We start from the raw sequence: 19109 nt of genomic DNA, 5'->3' as shown, positions 1-19109 counted from the left end.
CAGCTGTTAAGATTTCCAACCCTGGAGAAATACTGATGGTGAGAGAGAAGAGTAAAATAATACTACATTTGAGAAACACTTCAGAGGAGAGGAGGTATAAGGCAAAGCAATTAGCGATTATTCACAAAGAGAGAAGGAAGCAAACAATTTTCCCATTGTAATTTTAATCTGAACACAAAATGTATCCAAAAAGTAAAGAGTAAATGTGATTTTTACACTAGAAAATTCTTCAACTGAATTAAGTGTATATGACAGGTATTTATACATCAAATAAACTAGAAAAGACACTTACCTCCCTTTTTTTAGCTTCATTTGTGCTATACTTTGGAAAGAGGTAAGAAAAAATATTTCCACAACAACAGGCAACATGTACCAGGGGACCTTCTTTTCCTAAACTCAATCCTGATGCCACAGCCAGTACTAATGTGATGGTTTTAATCATTAAAGTCCATTTTCCCAAGTAACCTCTGATGATGAATCCACTCAAAATAGTTTTAATCTACAAAGGAAAGATTAAGACAGATTGATATCCAAAAAAAAAACCAAACCATGAGAACTTAACTAACTTAAGTTACTCTCTTGTTTTACTCAGAATACCACCTCATAAATTTTGGTGGACTATGAACAATTTACAATTTTTCAAAAGCTTTAACTAATACACTACATATAATAAATTTATATCATATTCTAACACTGCCCCAAGCAAGGATAGAAGGCAAACCTATCTCACGAACAAAACTGAAATATCAGGCCACGTTCAAGGGAATACAGACCTTAATACAAGATATATAATTACAAACCAGAAAAAGACAAATTTAAATATTTGTTGTAGAAATATAATAGTTAGATATATTTCAGACATTTTGTGTCAGAAATAAAGATATTATGCCTTCTCAGTATGTAAATTATATGTAATATTTATCTACACGTTAAGTGACAACTGTTAAAAACTGCATGATACTGCTCCTTACTTAAGATATTAATAGACTTTGAAAATCACTACAATTTAGCTTTTAAAAGAAATGCACTAGAAAAAGTGGTAAATTATTTAACACAGAAAAATACAAAGTGGGGGAAAGAAATGAGTTGATATGATGTTCAATCCTAACTATAGCCTCCTTTACTGTTGATAAACAATAAAACACAAAAGTTTGTGCTATTGACTCACTATGACCCAATGTTTATTTTAAAGTATAAAATGGTTATATTATCTGCCAAATTCAAGAATTAACTTATTTAATTAAAATATATTTATATAGAAAAAGAGAGAGAAAGAATGTATTTAAATCAAAACATCAATTTATCAAATAACTTCAGGCTACAAGGTAATTCTTCAGGTTCTTGGGGTCTAAGTAAGTCTTATGCTATTTGTTTAGCCATGTGATAAATTAGTGTTAAGAAAAAAAAAAAATCAACCTCCAAGGTAAATGGTGAAATGACTATAGGGCAGAATTTCTTTCAATGTCTACAATAAGCTTACATTTTTTAAACTTTTCTTTTTTGTTTTTTAAATATATTTTTATTGATTTCAGAGAGGAAGGGAGAGGGAGAGAGAGATAGAAACATCAATGATGAGAGATAATCACTGATCGGCTGCCTCCTGCAGACCCCATTGGAGATGGAGCCAGCAACCTGGGCATGTGCCCTTGACTGGAATCAAACCTGGGACCCTTCAGTTTGCAGGCTGACGCTCTACCCACTGAGCTAAACCAGCTAAACTTTTCTTTTTTTATATTACAAACAAACCATCCCGCCCCCCCCCCCCCAAAAAACAAAACAACTACTTTCCCTAGAAGCAAAAAAGATAAGCATCATAACAATTACTAAATGTTTAATGATACTAAATACTGTATGGCTTACCTCTGGAATTCCAGAGCCACAGGCATATGGAGCAAATACCTTTACCAAAGAAACAGCAAGAAAGGCAAAACTCAAGGCCCAGAAGATGTACATTATGTAGTTCATGATGTAAGAACCAGGACCCTATAAAGCAAACAGTTCAGTAGTATGAATTTAATTTATAGTGCACCACTAATGCAAGTGCTTGCCTCATAAGAAATGGGTAAAACTTGTAAAGGCTCCTGGTTTTACTTCCACAATAATAAAAGCTTTACATGAACAAACATTTAAGTAGAATCCAAAAACATATTTGTATCCATCCCAAGGAGACTTAGTCTTATTGTGCAGAGCCTCAACTATACTTTAATCTCTAAAATTCAGCTATAACCAATTTTTAAAAACATATCCATATATGATCCTATAACAATATATATTATACTAGAGGCCCAGCGCATGAAATCGTGCAGGTAGGGTCCCTAGGCCTAGCCTCCATCTTTTGCCCATTCGGCAGTCCCCAGGCCGAATGCTGCCTCTGTTGTAGGGCTGTCAGGCTGTTGGGATCACCAGTTCATCCCCGGCTGCTCGGGGACTCAGGCTTGTGGGAAAGTAGGTGCAGGCAACTTTACCTCCATGCGCGCAGCGCCACCACCGCCACCGCTGCTAGGGCTTGAGGCACTGATGGAAGCTGCAGGGCACGCCCACGACCTTGCTGCCCCAGCGTGAGCGGCCCCAAGCAGGTAGCACGTTCCATCAGCGGCCAGCCGGACGCACATGTATGGAGGTGAAGTCACCAGCGCCTGCTTTCCCGCAGGCGTGAGCCCCTGAGCAGCCAGGGATGACCTGTTGATCCCAATGCTCTGACAGCCAGACCGGTCCTCCCACCACCCACCCCAATCCCACCCCCCCATTCACCAACACTGATCCATCGGGACCTGGAGCTGGGGGCAGGGACCAAGAGGTCAGCCGTTCAGCCTACTCACCAGTCCCCAGTCCCACCCAGCTCTGCTCGCAGGCCAGGGTGGAGGGACCGAGAGGTGCTCAACGCACCACATGGTGACCAGTTGTTTGGTCATCCTGGTCATCATGGACACTGGCTTTTTATATATATAGATAATATTCTAACTCCTAAAATGTTCATTATAGAACATCAAGAACAGGATAATAATCACTTCAATACTGTAATGCCATGAAGAAAAATCTATGGATTTCTCCAAGATATCTCCAGTTAGGCCTTATTTTACTAAAGTTTTTGATAATTCATACTTCCCAAATAATTGTGAAGTAATATGTTAAGCAGCTTTAGTAACGTGTCTTCATGACAACTGTTTGTGGTTGTCACACAGATCCCCTACTGCACTTCTTTTCTACAGTAAGAAATACATTTCACATCATAGCCCAGTAGACTCGTATGTTACTGTATAATTAATACAAGAGTTTCTTGAAACAATACTTATATTTTACTTGCTGCAAAGTAGTCTCATATTTTTCATTCTATCCTATTACATTTCTTTCTTTTTTCCCCTTTAATGCAGGTTGCAATCATCTGTGGTTAACTCTATAATTAAATGATTTTGGAGATTCATTTCTCTACAGCAATTTTTAATTCATCTTGAGACAAAGAAGACTTACCTCTGCTTGACCTATAATTAACTCTGCCCATGTTTTCCACTGTGGACATTTATCCCTCTCCTCAAATGTTGTTTCACTAGATCCCCAACAACACTGTTCATGGTTGTACCACAAAGCATTAAAGCAAATGCCTTCCTTGAGGTCAGTCATCCAATCAGCAGCAATGTCTATTAATCCAGCCAATGCCCCTATAAAAACAAGTCAGAGGTGGTAAAAAATTAAGTTTATTTTTGGGAGTTAAGAACTATCAAGTTAAAAAAGCCAAGGAAAACAGGGACTCCCTACAAATAAAGGGTCACATAGGTAATATAAAGTGAATTTAAGATTTTCAAATTTTCATTATCATAAGTTTATACTACTTTTTAAAAACTGTAAATTCCTATTCTTTAAAACTGTCATTTTTTGTTTGAAATTAAAACTAGTTACATCATTCAAATTAATTGTGATTTTTTAAAAAGGTGTTTAAAAGATACTAAAACATCTTCAAAAGACAGCTACCTGGCAGAGGTTCACAAACCTGGTTACTGAAGTCAGAGTTTTTACTAGTATGTTTCAATCCAAAACTTAACAGAATTAATTTAATGTCCATTAGAAATAATTAGTGAAACTCCTAGCATTAATTAATTACTGTGATAGATTTTCATTTTTTTCTTAAATATCAAAAGATCAAATATATCAAGATCATTTATTGAGAGGATATAAAAAAATACACAAATGTATGGCCAAAATCTAGGTCCTTTCACCATATAAAAAGATCCATGAGTCACATAATTCTTGTGCATGTCATTTAGAGTTATCAGTAGTTTCCTCTATTCTCCACACAAATTTTAATTTTTTCTCATGCTCTTCTGGACATAATCTTCCACAGTGGAAGCTGAAAGTCATTAAAACAGTCCTTACTGTTTGTTTTCAGATCTTCAATGCTATTCTTAAAAATCTCATACACACGGGCTTTTTGGTTACTCTAGCATGGTGGTTAAAAGTGTAGGCTCTTGAACTAAACTGCCTAAATTTAAATCTTTGGCCATTTATTAACGTCTGTCTGTGCTTCAGTCCCCTCGTCTGTAAAATGGTGATAATAATAACATATATACCAGAGATTTTCAACCGGTGAGCTGCAAGAATTTTTAAAACATGCAATACCTGACTATTTAGTCAGGGGCACTGACTTCTTTTCCCTTACACTATCAAATAAAAAAATGACAACTGCCAGCACAATAGCTGTATGGTGTGAATGAATCTAAAGAATACCTATTTTTGCCCTGGCTGGCAGCTCAGTGGTTAGAGCATCGGCCTGTGCACCAGAGTGCACCAGGTTTGATTTCCAGTCAGAGGCATGTACCTGGGTTGTGGGTTCACTCCCCACCCCAGTTGATGTGTCTCTCCCACATCGGTGTTTTTCTCTCTCTCTCTCTACCTCCCCCTCCACTCTCTCCCCTTCCTTCCTCCCTCTCTCCCTACCTCCCTCCACCCCTCTGAAAAAGCAATGTAAAATATCCTCGGTTGAGGATAAACAACAACAATAAAATGATACCTATTTTTGTCAGATCAGCAAAAAATACATTTTTGGTGTGCCACAGAATTTTAGTAATTAGTTTATGTGTGCCATGATATGAAAAAGGTTGAAAATCACTGACATATACCATAGAATTGTATGAGGCTTACATATATATATAAAGCTTTTAGAGCAGTGTATGACACATAGAAAGCACTCAATAAATATTACTTACTTATTATGAAGTTAACTTTAAAAGATATTTTATTGATCATCTGGTCCAAACCATGTACTTTACAGACACAGAAACTGAGCCCAGAAAGATTTAAAAAATTGGATAGAGCCAAAATGAGATGCAGAAGCCTCCTGCCTTCTAGTCTTGTGTTTAAGAAGAGTTTTGGAGGAAAGAAACAAAATAAAAATGATTTTAAAAACCCAACAATACCTGAAAAAAAATTGTGGAAAGGAGAGAGCCCTACTTATTGTTCTGTTAACGAGAAAAGGACGGCATTAAAAATTTCCTTACCGGATGCCAATCCTGTCAGTGTTACCACTAGCCATCCTGACCACGCATCATACAAGCTTTTCGTCATTTCCCATGCTGATTCTTTCTTTTTGCTGTTGATCTGAAATTAGAAATGCTTATGCTTCATTTTCAAACTATGACTAGAAGCCACAATTCTAGAATATAACAATTTTCTCAGTTATTACACACAGGACAGTACTTTCTACACTAAATAATGGGGAAGGTGAGTTTGGGGCGGAACCACTATCAGTGCTATACCTATAAACCAATGACAAACATTTACTCAGAGATATATATTTTAGTAAGAACTTCAGAATTTGAGCCAAGGGATCCATCCACAAACCATATAAAGTCTGACCCAGACCGGTCTAAACCGTATCAAATTTAGCTGGTATGCATCTTTTATATTCACAGAAATAAGGCATTAAAGCTTGAAATGTGGATCATTCCCTAGTCATTCTCTGCTCCTAGAAGCTAAGTGGATTATTACATTCTTTAAAAGGTAAGGTCAGTGAATAACAGTTCCATGCCCATTAATGTAGTACAAAACAATCATGTAAATAAAGGGACTATCAAAATAAATGTACAAATAAATGTATAGGTCTGTAAATATGCAGGAATGAAGAGCTCCCATCCCACTGGCAGGTCCAGAGGCCCTCCTTTATCACTGTGTAAGGCAGATGTACCCTCCACTGAACATTGTGGAGGAGGTGAGGTTAGCATAGTGTTAACAGGTTTGGTTTCCAGATCTCACTCTACTAAGACACAGGAAGCCAAGTCCTCCTCTCTTAATAAGAATGCACTTCTAAATCTAAACCTGTTTAACTAGGATTGCTGCTTTAAAAAGCCATGTTCTAGAAAGACATGTACCATCCGATTCCTCTCATATGTGGAATCTAATGAACAAAATGAACTAACAAGCAAAAAGGAGACAGATTCATAGATAGAGAGCAGGCTGACAGCTGGGGGGTGAGGGGCTGAGGAGGGGGTAGAGGGATTGAACAAAAAAGAAAGAAAAAAACTCATGGACACAACAGTGTGTTGATTACTGGGGGAGGGGTTGAGTGGGGGAGGCTGGAGGAGGGTATGAGGGGATAAATGGTGGTGGACAGAGACTTGACTTGGGGTGGTGAACACACAATATAGTACAGATGATGTGTTGTGGAATTGTGCACCTGAAACCTGTATAATTTTGATAGCCAGTGTCACCCCAATAAATTCAATAAAAAGGGGGAAAAGCCATATTCTAGAAACTTCATTACTACCAGCACAGAGATAAAATTGGCTAAAAGAAGGGGGCAGGAGGAGCAATATCCTCTGAGTAGGACTTCAGTGCTCAACTGTCCCCTAGGAGAGCACCAGCAAGAGCTTTATATGTATTGTGCATGTGCGAGTCAACTTAGCCTTTTATATAATAAACTTGCTTAATTAGACCTGCTTTCTGATGTAGCTAAACTTTTTCTGGTCCAGTGAAGCACCCCAACTTCTCTCTCAGGTAACTGTCAGCAACACAGCAGTAAATATCAACAAGAAGCAGATTATTATTGTAGATCACACAGGGAGAACAAAGGGTGAAATATTTAACTGCAGCAGTGTTTAACTATATTCTGCACAGTGAGAAAACCTGAAGTCATTTTCAAGTTCCACCATTTCTTACTTCTTTTCATTCGGGTCAAGTTTCTAAACTTTCTAAATCTCTGTTTTCCAGCTAATGAAAAGAAAACAGGATTCTACTGAGTCTCCTATCTACTTTCTCCAGGAATTCTGTGAGGATCAAATGAGATGAGGCATGTGAAAATGCTTCCCAGACATTTGGTTAAACTGTAAAATGTTTGCACCTGGCTATAAAGCAAGTTGGGTTCCTGGGCTGAAGAAACTCCAAGGAAGCTGGACATTGCTACATGACGTCATTACCTGGCACCCACAGCCACTGTTTCCGGGCTAGGCTGTGGGCCGCATTTTGCGCCATGGGGTCTTGGCAGTGTTGGCTGCAATTTGGTGGGGTGTCGCTCCGGGGTGGTGGTGGGGTGTGTCCCATTTGGGGGAAGCAAGTGTTTGTGGGCACCAGGTCCACGCTGCCGTTTCTTTGTAAATGGCCAGTGCGCATCATGACAGCGTCTGCCCTCTGGTGGTCAGTGTGCATCATAGCTACCAGTCGGATGGTTGGACGGACACTTAGACTTTGATATATATATAGATTGCAGACCATAAAGTTACAAAGGGCTTTTTGGAATTTAAAATTTTGCTGTCAAAGAGATTTCTTTCTTTCTATCTCTTTTTTAAAAAAATGTATTTTTGGATTACATTATACCAGTAAGTCACAACCCATAACAAGAAAGATCCATAAGTTGTACTCTTTAATAAAAGCCGTTTTTTTGAATAGCGATTCATTACAACACTCAATATCAATTTGAGAAACATTTCAGAATTTAAAAACTGAGAAAAGAGATAAAAGAGCAATACCGCATAAAACTATGTCCCCAGAAAGTAATTACTTTTGAATAATGAGAATTGTGTAACGTTTCCTGTTTTGCCATAGCTGCTGTGCTGATCAAAGCCCAAAATCATGCTGACTTCCAAATCTTGAACTTGGCTTAATCTTCCCCCCTCGTGGACCCTGTTTTCCTTTTCCTTTCTATTTTGTCTTACTACACACTTTTTTTTTTTTAAGCTACCTCAAATCCTTTCTGGAAAGATATGGGGTATAAATAAACTAAAAAAAAAAAAAAAATGCTTAAAATTACTTTAATGTATAACATATATTTTGACAGTCTGAGGTCATTGGCAGAAATATATTACTAAAGGATCTAATTATGACTATATTTTTGTAAATAACTGAAAATGCTTACCCGTCTATGCCTTTCTCTGTCTTTACATTTCTCCCGGACCCAATCAATAGTATGGAAATCATCATATGTACCAACGCCTGGAATTGGTTCATCCAAAAGATCCAGTAAATGTGTAGAACTGTTAATGCTGCCTCCATTTGTCATTGTGTAATGAGTTCCTATAAGCAAAAGAGGAATGATGATTATGTTTTATGAGAAACAATGGTGAACTATGTAACCTACTTACAAGTTCATTAGTAATAGTATCACTAGAAATCATCACAATAAAATAGAGAAATTAAGAAAATGACCCAAGTTAAGAAAAAATTATGTAAAATTTGGAAATAAGGCAAAGTGATTATGGTATGCCCTTTTTTAAAAAATATATTTTTATTGATTTCAGAGAGGGAGAGATAGAAACATCAATGATGAGAGAGAATCATTGATCAGCTGCCTCCTGCACGTCCCCAGCTAGGGATCGAGCTCGCAACCTGGGCATGTGCCCTTGACTGGAATCGAACCTGGGACCCTTCAGTCCACAGGCCGATGCTCTAGCCTCTGAGCCAAACCAGCCAGGGCATCTTTCAAACTCATACTAGAGTATCAAAAATAAGCCTGCCTCATAGACTCTAGTCCGAGACAGCTAAGTAAATTTGGACAAGTCATCTTTAAATGTTGAATATCCTATATGTTAAAAGAGTAATATGGAAATTGACACTACAGGCCAAACAACCGGGAACTACCGGTCACTATGGTGCACACTGACTACCAGGGAGCAGATAAGCAAAAGAGGGGAGCGCCACTCAACCAGAAGCCAGCTCATGGCTGGCCAGAGCAGCGATGGTGGCGGGACCCTCTCCTGCCTCCACGGCAGCGCTAAGGTTGTCTGACTAATGGCCTAAGCCAGTGGTCGGCAAACTCATTAGTCAACAGAGCCAAATATCAAGAGTACAATGATTGAAATTTCTTTTGAGAGCCAAATTTTTTAAACTTAAACTATATAGGTAGGTACATTGTTATTAACTTAATTAGGGTACTCCTAAGGCAGTGATGGCGAACCTATGACACGTGTGTCAGAGGTGACACTCAAACTCATTTTTTTGGTTGATTTTTCTTTGTTAAATGGCATTTAAATATATAAAATAAATATCAAAAATATAAGTCTTTGTTTTACTATGGTTGCAAATATAAAAAAATTTCTGTATGTGACACGGCACCAGAGTTAATTAGGGTTTTTCAAAATGCTGACACGCCAAGCTCAAAAGGTTCGCCATCACTGTCCTAAGGCTTAGGAAGAGCCATACTCAAGGGGCCAAAAAGCCACATGTGGCTTGCGAGCCGCAGTTTGCCAACCACGGGCCTAAGCCATTAGTCGGACATCCCCCAAGGGCTCCCAGGCTGCCAGAGGGATGTCTGACTGCCAGCTTAGGCCTGATCTCCAGGGAGCGAGCCTAAGCCAGCAGGTACACATCCCCTGAGGGCTCCCGGGCTGCCAGAGGAATATCTGACTGCCAGCTTAGGCCCAATCCCCTGGGGAGCCCTAACTGCCCCCCCCACCAGCCTGGTCGCCCCTTACTGCCCCCCCCCCGCCAGCCTGGTCACCTCCAACTGCCCCCCCCACTGGCCTGGTTGCCCCTAACTGCCCCCCCGCCGACCTGGTCACCCCTTACTGCTCCCCCCCCCCACCTGGTTGCCCCACGCAGCCTGCTGTTCAGTCGTTTGGTCGTCCCTCGCTAACCCCTTTGCCAGCCTTGGTTGCCCCACGAAGCCTGCTATTCAGTCGTTTGGTCGTCCCTCACCAACCCCCCTGCCGGCCTTGTTGCCTCACGCAACCTGCCGTTCGGTCGTCTGTCCGATTGTTTCAGTTGTCTGTCCGATTGTTTCAGTCGTGAAGGCCCCTGGCTTTTTATATATTAGGATGCCACACCTTATAATAAAGACATATAAGTAAAGAAACATTTGAAATTTTTCTAAATCCCTAAAAACTTAGAAAAGCTGGTGCATAATTTCAAATAGGTGATTTCAGCATAAATAATTACAAATTACATCTTTAAATTATGTAGCAGTAATATAGATTTTATACCAAAAGTAAAAATCTAGAATTGTGTCATTTTAATAGAAATATAACTAATTGATAGAGAATATAGAGTGGCACTATACTAATATTTAAAAAAACACTGTAAAAATATAACACAAAAAAACCTGCTTATTTTATTGTATGACTTTAAGACTTGCAGTCTGGTGATTAAAATGACTCATTCCCTTTTATTTGCAGATAAACTATCATAAATGTTAAGCCACTTCACAAAACTATCATCTGGCAAAGCTAGATTCTGAACTTTCCCCAATCACAATAAACACTGCCTAGATTACTAGTAGAGCAACAGATTATCATAAATCTACTGGAGGGTGAAGGAAACGGAGGATTGGACAAAGTCACGTCAGTACTAAAAACTACTTTTATTGCTGATAGGAGCCAAATAAACTATACTGCAGGTTGCAAGTTCTGTTTCTTGATCATTCAAAGAGGCAGTATGAACTAGCATTAGTATAGAAAGGGTTAATATTTTAAACAGTATAATAAATACTGAATATTGTTCTAATAAACTTAAATGTCTTTTACTTCTATCAGATAAAACAGGGTTTTCTCTTACCTCCCTACGCAATACATTTGAATGTTTGCCTTGGAAAGGTGTAAAACTTCTAAAAGGAGAATAGTATATTGATTTCAGTGTTTTGGCAGAAGTACTCCAAGAATAAATAATTTATTGTTCTTGACCAAGGGTTTAAAAGCCCAATCCTTGCAATGGCCCATGCTCATTCACATAAAATATATACTCTAAACCTTACACTTAAAGCTCAATACACCAGCTCTTTTTTTCTGCCTCTATCCTGATTTTATTCAGCAATTTCCACTTAGTAAAAGCTAACTAAAAGATGCTGGAAGCTAATTCCAGCAGGTCATAAATGCAAGAAGTTCATTAAAAGGTTGGTGGACCTTGAGCCTTCAGCAAGGGATGGAAAATACATATTATTGCCTGTTGGAAATGGCTAAGGGCATTTCCCTAAACCTGAAAAGGATGCATAAATGATTGCTTGCTGCCAGGCGGCTGAGGGCATTTCAATCTACATGTTATTGCCTCCTGCTGGCCAAACACCTGAACAGTCGAACGCAGTTCCTCCAATCTGACAATGGATTCTGTATACTAAACTCTGCCTTTGATATGTATATCTACCTTGCTTTAGGACAATTTGTGTTAATAAAAAGCAAGGGGTCCAGAGAGACAGGAAGGACTTTGTTTCTTTATTTTTTTTTAATTAAATCTTTATTGTTCAGATTATTACATTTGTTCCTCTTTTTTCCCCCCATAACTCCCCTCCTCCCAGTTCCCACCCCACCCTCCGCCCTCACTCCCCACCCACTGTCCTCATCCATAGGTGCACAATTTTTGTCCAAGGACTTTGTTTCTTTAGCTAAGTCTCCTCTGGCTCCCCAAAATGCCTTCCAAATTTGTTTAGTCTCTGGACTCCTGATTAATTTACCGCAGTCCCTTCTCCAGATTCCTTAACCCTTCTAGATGCCAAGAAACATACACTGGCAAAAAGGCCACACATTTTCTTAAGAGAAAGCAACTGGAGAATGAATATAACAGAGTATAATATCTTGACAAATGTAAGACTCTGACTCTGCTTTCCACGTAACATTAAAACTGGCAGGGGAGAGGGAGGTAAGAGAGTAACTAAAGGAATTGTATGCATGCATATAAACATAACTCATGGACACAGAACAGTAGGAGGGTGAGGGCATGTGCTGGGGGCTGGGAACAGCCGGGGAGAGGTCAATGGGAGAAAAAGGAGACTCATGTAATACTTTAAACAATAAAGAATTTTAAAAAATTATTAAATAAGTAAAAACAAAAACAAAAAACTGGTAATTTTTAAAAAATGTTTTTGGAGGGAAGTGCCATAGGCCTCTATGGATTTCTGGTATGATAACATCACTTCTGTGGTACTCTGACCCAAAATGCATAAACTGAATCTTATGAGGAAAAACAAGACAAACCCAAACTGAGGGAAATTCTACAAAATAAATGGCTTGTGTTATTAAAAAATGTCGAAGTCATGAATATCAAAGTTTGACAGAGGAACTGTTTCAGATTAAAGGAGACTTCTGGATTATTAGATCCTGGACTGGAAAAAAATAAGTTTTTTCTTTTATATAAAAGAATACAGTGGGACAACTGGCCAACGTGAAAATAACCTGTAGCTCAGATAACAGCACTGATCAATGCCAATTTTCTGATCTTGAAAATTGTACTGTGGCTATGTGTAAGGGAATGTCTTCTCATAAGGAAATACACACCAAAGTATTTAGAAGTAGAAGTGCATTATGTCTACATCTTATTCTTACATGGTTCAGGAAAAATATGTGGTGCCTATGTGTGTGTATATATACTAGTATATATATATATATATGTTAATATATATTATATATTAGATATATAGCAAGAGAAAGAACAAGAAACAGAATAAACTAATGTGGTAAAATGTAACATTTCAGGAATCTGGGTAAAGGGTACACTATTTTTCAACATCTATAAGTCTGAAATTAAAAGAAAATATTTTAAGTGTACTTTGAAAAAATATTTTTTAAATGTATACTATGACATATTTTACAAATTTCGAACCCCCTCCCAACCATGTGCCCTTATCTGGGTAGAATTTAAGAGACACGGACTACTGATCTTAATTATTACTCTTCTATGCAAAAAACACAAAAGCAAAATTTCTATACACTTAATGTGTATCCAACACAATGTCATCAGCCCCAATGATAAGAATTTCCAAGCTGTTTGCACCAATGTAGGTGAATAGCAAAAAAGGCATATATTCCTCTGACAGACTTATGAACTAGGAAGTAAAAATGTACAGACTATCATTCTTTTTTATGAAGTAGCAAAAAGTATTTATTTTAGCCATGTGTCTTGACTTCAGTGATGTTCAAATAATTACTCTGTAGAAACTCTGACATCTAAACTATGTACAGTCGAGGGTCCTGATATAATGTATGATTTTGACTTAATTTGGGTGGTACTACGTTAGCCCTAGCACTCAATTCAGTTTCCTCACAACATGCTCCATAGCCTTGGCCCTTTCCCTTACATTTTATTAACTTCCTGAGGCAGCAAGAAACAACAGCCAAGCCCTACTGACTTGTGGTCACAAGGTACGGCTTTCCTTAAGCTGAAGATAACATCATGCCCTAAATTGTGTTTCAGCTCCTAAACCCTAAAGTGAAACGATTCCCATGAAACCAAACTGAGGGACCACAAAGCTCACCTCAAGACCTGACATCATGATTTACCTTACTTAATTCACTGTTGACCAATCAGTTTCACCAATAATCCCAAACCCCTTATTCGTGATGGCATGATTTTGCTTCTTGTCTGTAAACCATTGGGGAGTTGGGTATTTTGGAACGCAAGCTCATCCATTCTCCATATTGGCATCAATCCAATAAATTAATTCTTTCATCCACTAAAAACTCCTGCTTGTACATTTCTTTCAGTCTGTGAACCTGCAGATGAACTCTCATTCAGTTCAGTAACATTTACATGCAGTAATTCTAAGTATGTGAACACCAGAAATAAAGGACTCATACTTTTTAAACCGAAGGACTTTGTGGATCAATGTATTATGTTTTAGATCTTGCACACTGTGTCCCTTAGATTAGAATATCTAGGGCTGCCACTGCACATGTTGAGGTGGAAATTAGCCAGAGCAGCTTGTGTCCCCAACAGACTGCTTCAAGGTCATTCTGTCGCCTCATGCCTACTTGCTTCTATTTGACAGAGCAAAGGTGATGAAAACAGTAGAGAGGGAAATACTGCTTGATCTTGGTTTTGGGGGAGCCCACAGAAACAGATTTCCCCTTTAAATTATTTCTAAAAGAGAGTGGGTCCTTCTTATGACTTGCTGTCATATTAGCTTGGACAGTGAACAAGATAGATTTGGGTATGAAAATAAAATCTTTCTGCTGAGATAGAGCTGATTAGAATATTTCTTGGACTCTAATAAGTATAATTAAATGGAATCTCCAGGAAGAGGAAGGTACCTTTCTCCTTGTATCCTGTTTCTTACTTACTGTACTGGATTATTACTGACAACTGAAAGGTACCATACTGTTGAGATTAATAATATTTTTAATTTAAAGTATGTTATTGCAAAAAACTGTTAAATATAATTTAAGAATTGGCTGGCCACTAAAAAATATTCAGACTTTTACTTTAATATATGTGTGACACTTCATATATTTTCTTTTGTAGCTTGTTCTGCCAAACATGGAAATCTGAGTAGCACAAAGAAGGAAAATAGGAAAGATTTTCTATCATACTCTAAATTGGGTAGGGAACATTCACATTTCTAATGGGATCACAAGAATACCTACAAATCCCACATTAGGAGTAATTTTAAAGGTATTATGTTTCCTAACAATAACAATAGTTTTTAGATATTCCCAACCTATCATTTCTTTGTGAATAGTTCACTGCAATCAGATTTGTATAAAGTCTAAGTTACATATATTAAAATAAGATGAATATAAATAAATTATATATGTGTTAATAAAATTTTTATAAGCAACAGTATAAATTTAACTTCATCTTTCAACTTCATCTTATGCATAAATGAAGCATAGAACTTGCACAAAATTAAAGTTCTTCATATATAAAGTACATCTCTCTTTCTTTCCTAAAATAATATTGCAAGGTTTGGTTAATTTGGAAATTATAATATGGTTTTCCTACAGCAGATATCAGGAAGGGAGCCTGGAAGACCAAGGTGGTGAGGCTGCACTTCCCTGATTATATACTCAGTAAAAGCTCTTCTTACAGTTGTATTTTATTAACATAAAATGACATGAATTGCCCTGGGCTTCCCATTTCTCAAAGTATATGCAGCTCATTATTTATCTGTGAAGACTGTAGTAGAGATACACTGGAATGCCTTTTGGAACTGCTAATCAAGGCTCCTCACCCAACATGACTTCCTTGTCCTCTCCACCTACATTCCCCAAACCAGTTCAGTGAGACATTTACAGCCACAGAAGCAGAAATACAGCAGATGTCAGAGAACAAGGTTCAGTATCGTGGCTTATGAGTTTCATATTTAGGTTTTTGAAACTCATATAACAAGCAAAATCTTAAAAGCCAATACCTTTGAGTTGTGAGTGATAGGTTTCTGGCTTTTAAAAGACTAAGTAAAAAAAGGTTTATTAACGTTAATAAGCAATGGCTTGAAAAAAGAACACATGAAAAACCAATTCTACATAGCTACATAGGGTTTGCTGAGGAATCAAGGGGAGGGAATGAGCAAACAAGAGAGTTACAATAGTTAGATTGGCAATTGGCTTCAGCCATTAAAACTTCCTATAGGAGAACCAAGATGGCGGCATAGGGAGTAGACCAGTGCGTGCTGCCCTCTCACAACATCACTGAAACTACCAACTATGAGGCAAACAACCACCACTCAGAACCATGGGGAAGTTGGCCTAGTGGGAGATCTACAACTGGAAGAAAAGAAAGAAGCACAGTGAGACTGAGTGGGAGCTACGGAGGCACCAAAAACAGAGGTACGCAGTCACACACCAGGCAGGCTGCAACTGGATGCGTGGTTTTTTTTCCAATCGGAGGAAAAAAATTCGAACCCTCGAATCCTCTGGGCTTGCTCGGGGCGGGTCTCTGAGGCCCCAGGTCCCACGGGGAGAGGCTGCACGGCCTTGCAGCAGTTGGAATGCGAGGGAAGCTCTGACGCGCGGCTGCTCGCCAGCACTGGGGCCGCGAAGCCTTGGTGTCCCAGAGAGGCGAGGGGCCGCGGAGACACAGTCAGTGCTATTTGCTCCACCATGGCGACTCCCTGAGACCCAGCCCTAATCAATTTACATCCCCATCCAAGCTGTGCCAGCTGCACAAAAAGACCCACCTGTGTTTTTGCAGCCTAACCCAACAAATTGCAGGCTTCACCTGCTCGCACCCATGGGAGACACACTCAAGAAGCAGACCCAGGAGAACCAAGATGGCGGCGTAAGGAAGAGACCTGTGCATGCTGCCTCCCACAACATCGAAACTACCAACTATAGGACAAACAGCTATCATACGGAACCATGGGAAAGCTGGCCCAGTGGAAGCTCTACAACTGGAAGGAAAGAAAAAAGAGCATTGAGACTGAGTAGGATGTGCAGAGGCACCAAGTACAGAGCCCAACCCAACAGGCTGCAGATTTCAGCTCCTAGCATCCGGGAGGGACGCATTTGGGGGGCGGAGTCGGGTTCGGGGCAGGCCGGGGCTGGGCCGGCAATGTGGAACTGCTGTACCAGCAGGCACACAAGCACGCCGACCGGTTCCAGTCTCGCGTGGGATGCTGGGGGACGGCAGACGGGCAGCCTGTGCACTTAGTGGAGGGCGTAGTCCGAGCAGGCATCCTGGATGTTCAGCCAAAAGGAACGCCTGGAGATTTTGTCTGGTGGGGAGCCACCCGGCAGGGGACAGAAGGCCAAACTTTGTGTCCCCCGGTGAGGCTGGGACAGCCCCGATGAGGTCGGGACGGCCCCGGTGAGGACGATACAGCCCCAGTGAGGTCGGGACGGCCCCGGTGAGGTCGAAACGGCCCCGGTGAGGCCGGGACGGCCCCGGTGAGGTCGGGACGGCCCCGGTGAGGTTGAAACGGCCCCGGTGAGGTCAGGACAGCCCCGGTTAGGTTGAAACGGCCCCGGTGAGGTCGGGACGGCCCCAGTGAGGTTGAAACGGCCCTGGTGAGGTCAGGATGGCCCCGGTAAGGTTGAAACGGCCCCGGTGAGGTTGAAACGGCCCAGGTGAGTTAGGGATGGCCCCAGTGAGGTTGAAATAGCCCCGGTGAGGCCGAGACGGCCCCGGTGAGGTTGGGACTGCTCCAGTGAGGTTGGGACAGATAATGGGGACCAGTATAGACTGATGAACAGGGGTAGATGCAGAGGCAGAGCAACACTGAACAGACTGTCAAACTACAGTGGGAAGCCTGGGGAGGGTTTGGGGGGGATTAAGAGATCAACCGAAGGACTTATATGCATGCATATAAGAATAACCAATGGACACAAGACACTGGGGGGTAGGGGCCGGGGGAATGTCAAGGGGGGAAAAAAGGAGACATATGTAATACTCTTTGTAATACTTCAAGAAATAAAAATTATAAAAAAAAAAACAAAAAACAACTTCCTATAAACCAAAAATATAAATATTCCACTAGCCACACTGATTTATAAGCTTTTCAGTATTTAGCATACTTTTATTACTAGGCAGACATTCTAAAAATATCTCAAATCAAAATCCTATTTTCCAATCAGTTTATTTTTTTTTCTATTGAATTAAATGTATGTTTGATTTATTGTAAACTAGAGGTCCAGTGCACAAAAATTTGTGCATTGGAGGGGGGGTGTCCCTTCAGCTGGGCCTGCGCCCATTCACAGTACAGGACCCCTTGGGGGATGTCCACCTGTCAACTTAGGCCCATTCCCCAGGGGATCAGGCCTAAGCTTACAGTCAGACATCATTCTGGCAGCCAGGGAGCCCTCAGGGGATGTCCGACTAAAGGCTTAGGCCCCCAAGGGATCAGGTCTAAACCGTTAGTTGGACATTCTTAGTGCTGCCACAGAGGTGGGAGAGGCTCCTGTCACCACCACTGTGCTGGCCAGCCATGAGCCAGCTTCTGGCTGAGTGGCACTCCCCATATGGAAGTGCACTGACCACCAGGGGGCAGCTCCTGCATTGAGTGTCTGCCCCCTGGTGACCAGTGTGCATCATAGCAACCAGTCATTCTGCCGTTCAGTCAATGTACATATTAGCCTTTTATTATTATTATATAGGATGTCCCTATTTCCCCCCTTTTGCCCCCTCTACCCAGCTCTTGCCCCCCACTTCTCTCTGGCCATCACCATCCTGTTGTCTGTGTCCATGGGTTGTGCATATATTTTCTTTGGCTAATCCCTTCTTTAAATTCACTTCTTTAAATTTTTATTTTCAGATAAGTGCTTATAACTGCACTATTATATATTTTCTATTATATCATTTAGAATTAAGATATTTTTTAATTGAACCCTTGTAAATTTTAGCACAATTTAATAAATTATGCTAGAAGCAATTAGGAGATTTTTCATGTAATGCAGATACATTTCAATTAATATTTTATTAATTTTTAATTTTTTAATATTTTAATTTGAAATAATCTCATACATGTAAAATAAAAACTATAAAATACTACAGCATATTATATGTACCTTCACCCAATTTCTTAGGTGTTAATAATTTAAACATAACCATTATACAACTAACAAAATTTGGAATATATTTTTCTTATTATCTCTTTAATGTTACTTAATCCATTTACTTTGTTTTTGTTAATCTTCACCCAAGGATATTTTTCCATTGAATTTTAGAGAGAGTGAAGGGAAAGGGAGAGACACATTGATTGGTTGCCTCCTGCACATGCTTTGATAGGGACTGGGGATCAAGCCAGCAACTGAGGTACATGCCCTTGACTAGAATTGAATCTGGGAACCTTCAGTCCACGGGCTAATGCTCTATCCACTGAGCAAAACAGGCTGCAGCTTAATTCATTTACTTTTAATCTATATGTGTCTTTATATTTAAAGTGGGTTTTATTTTTGATTTACCCTCATAATCTGTCTTTTAATTGGTGCATTTATGCCACTGACTTTCAGAGTGCTTACTGATAGAGTTACTACCATATCAGGCGGCTTCTG

General features: G+C 39.7%; 1 protein-coding gene across 4 annotated transcripts in view; it reads right to left on the bottom strand.

Annotated features, from left to right (window-relative positions):
• Positions 1-19109, bottom strand: part of CLCN3 (chloride voltage-gated channel 3) — an 86526-nt gene that overhangs the window by 26663 nt on the left and 40754 nt on the right. For all 4 annotated transcript variants that reach the window (XM_070415459.1, XM_070415461.1, XM_070415460.1 and 1 more), the window contains 5 exons: positions 8339-8496; positions 5490-5589; positions 3469-3656; positions 1861-1983; positions 293-499 (listed from right to left, as the gene is read on the bottom strand). In XM_070415459.1, the coding sequence (XP_070271560.1) occupies positions 293-499; positions 1861-1983; positions 3469-3656; positions 5490-5589; positions 8339-8496 (776 nt within the window). The remainder of the gene's footprint in view (positions 1-292; positions 500-1860; positions 1984-3468; positions 3657-5489; positions 5590-8338; positions 8497-19109) is intronic.

This window comes from Myotis yumanensis, unplaced genomic scaffold (genome assembly GCF_028538775.1).
Source record: "Myotis yumanensis isolate MYYU_CA2020_CCGP unplaced genomic scaffold, mMyoYum1.0.hap1 SCAF_5, whole genome shotgun sequence".
NCBI lineage: Eukaryota > Metazoa > Chordata > Mammalia > Chiroptera > Vespertilionidae > Myotis > Myotis yumanensis.
This window is presented reverse-complemented; position numbering and strand designations above follow the sequence as displayed.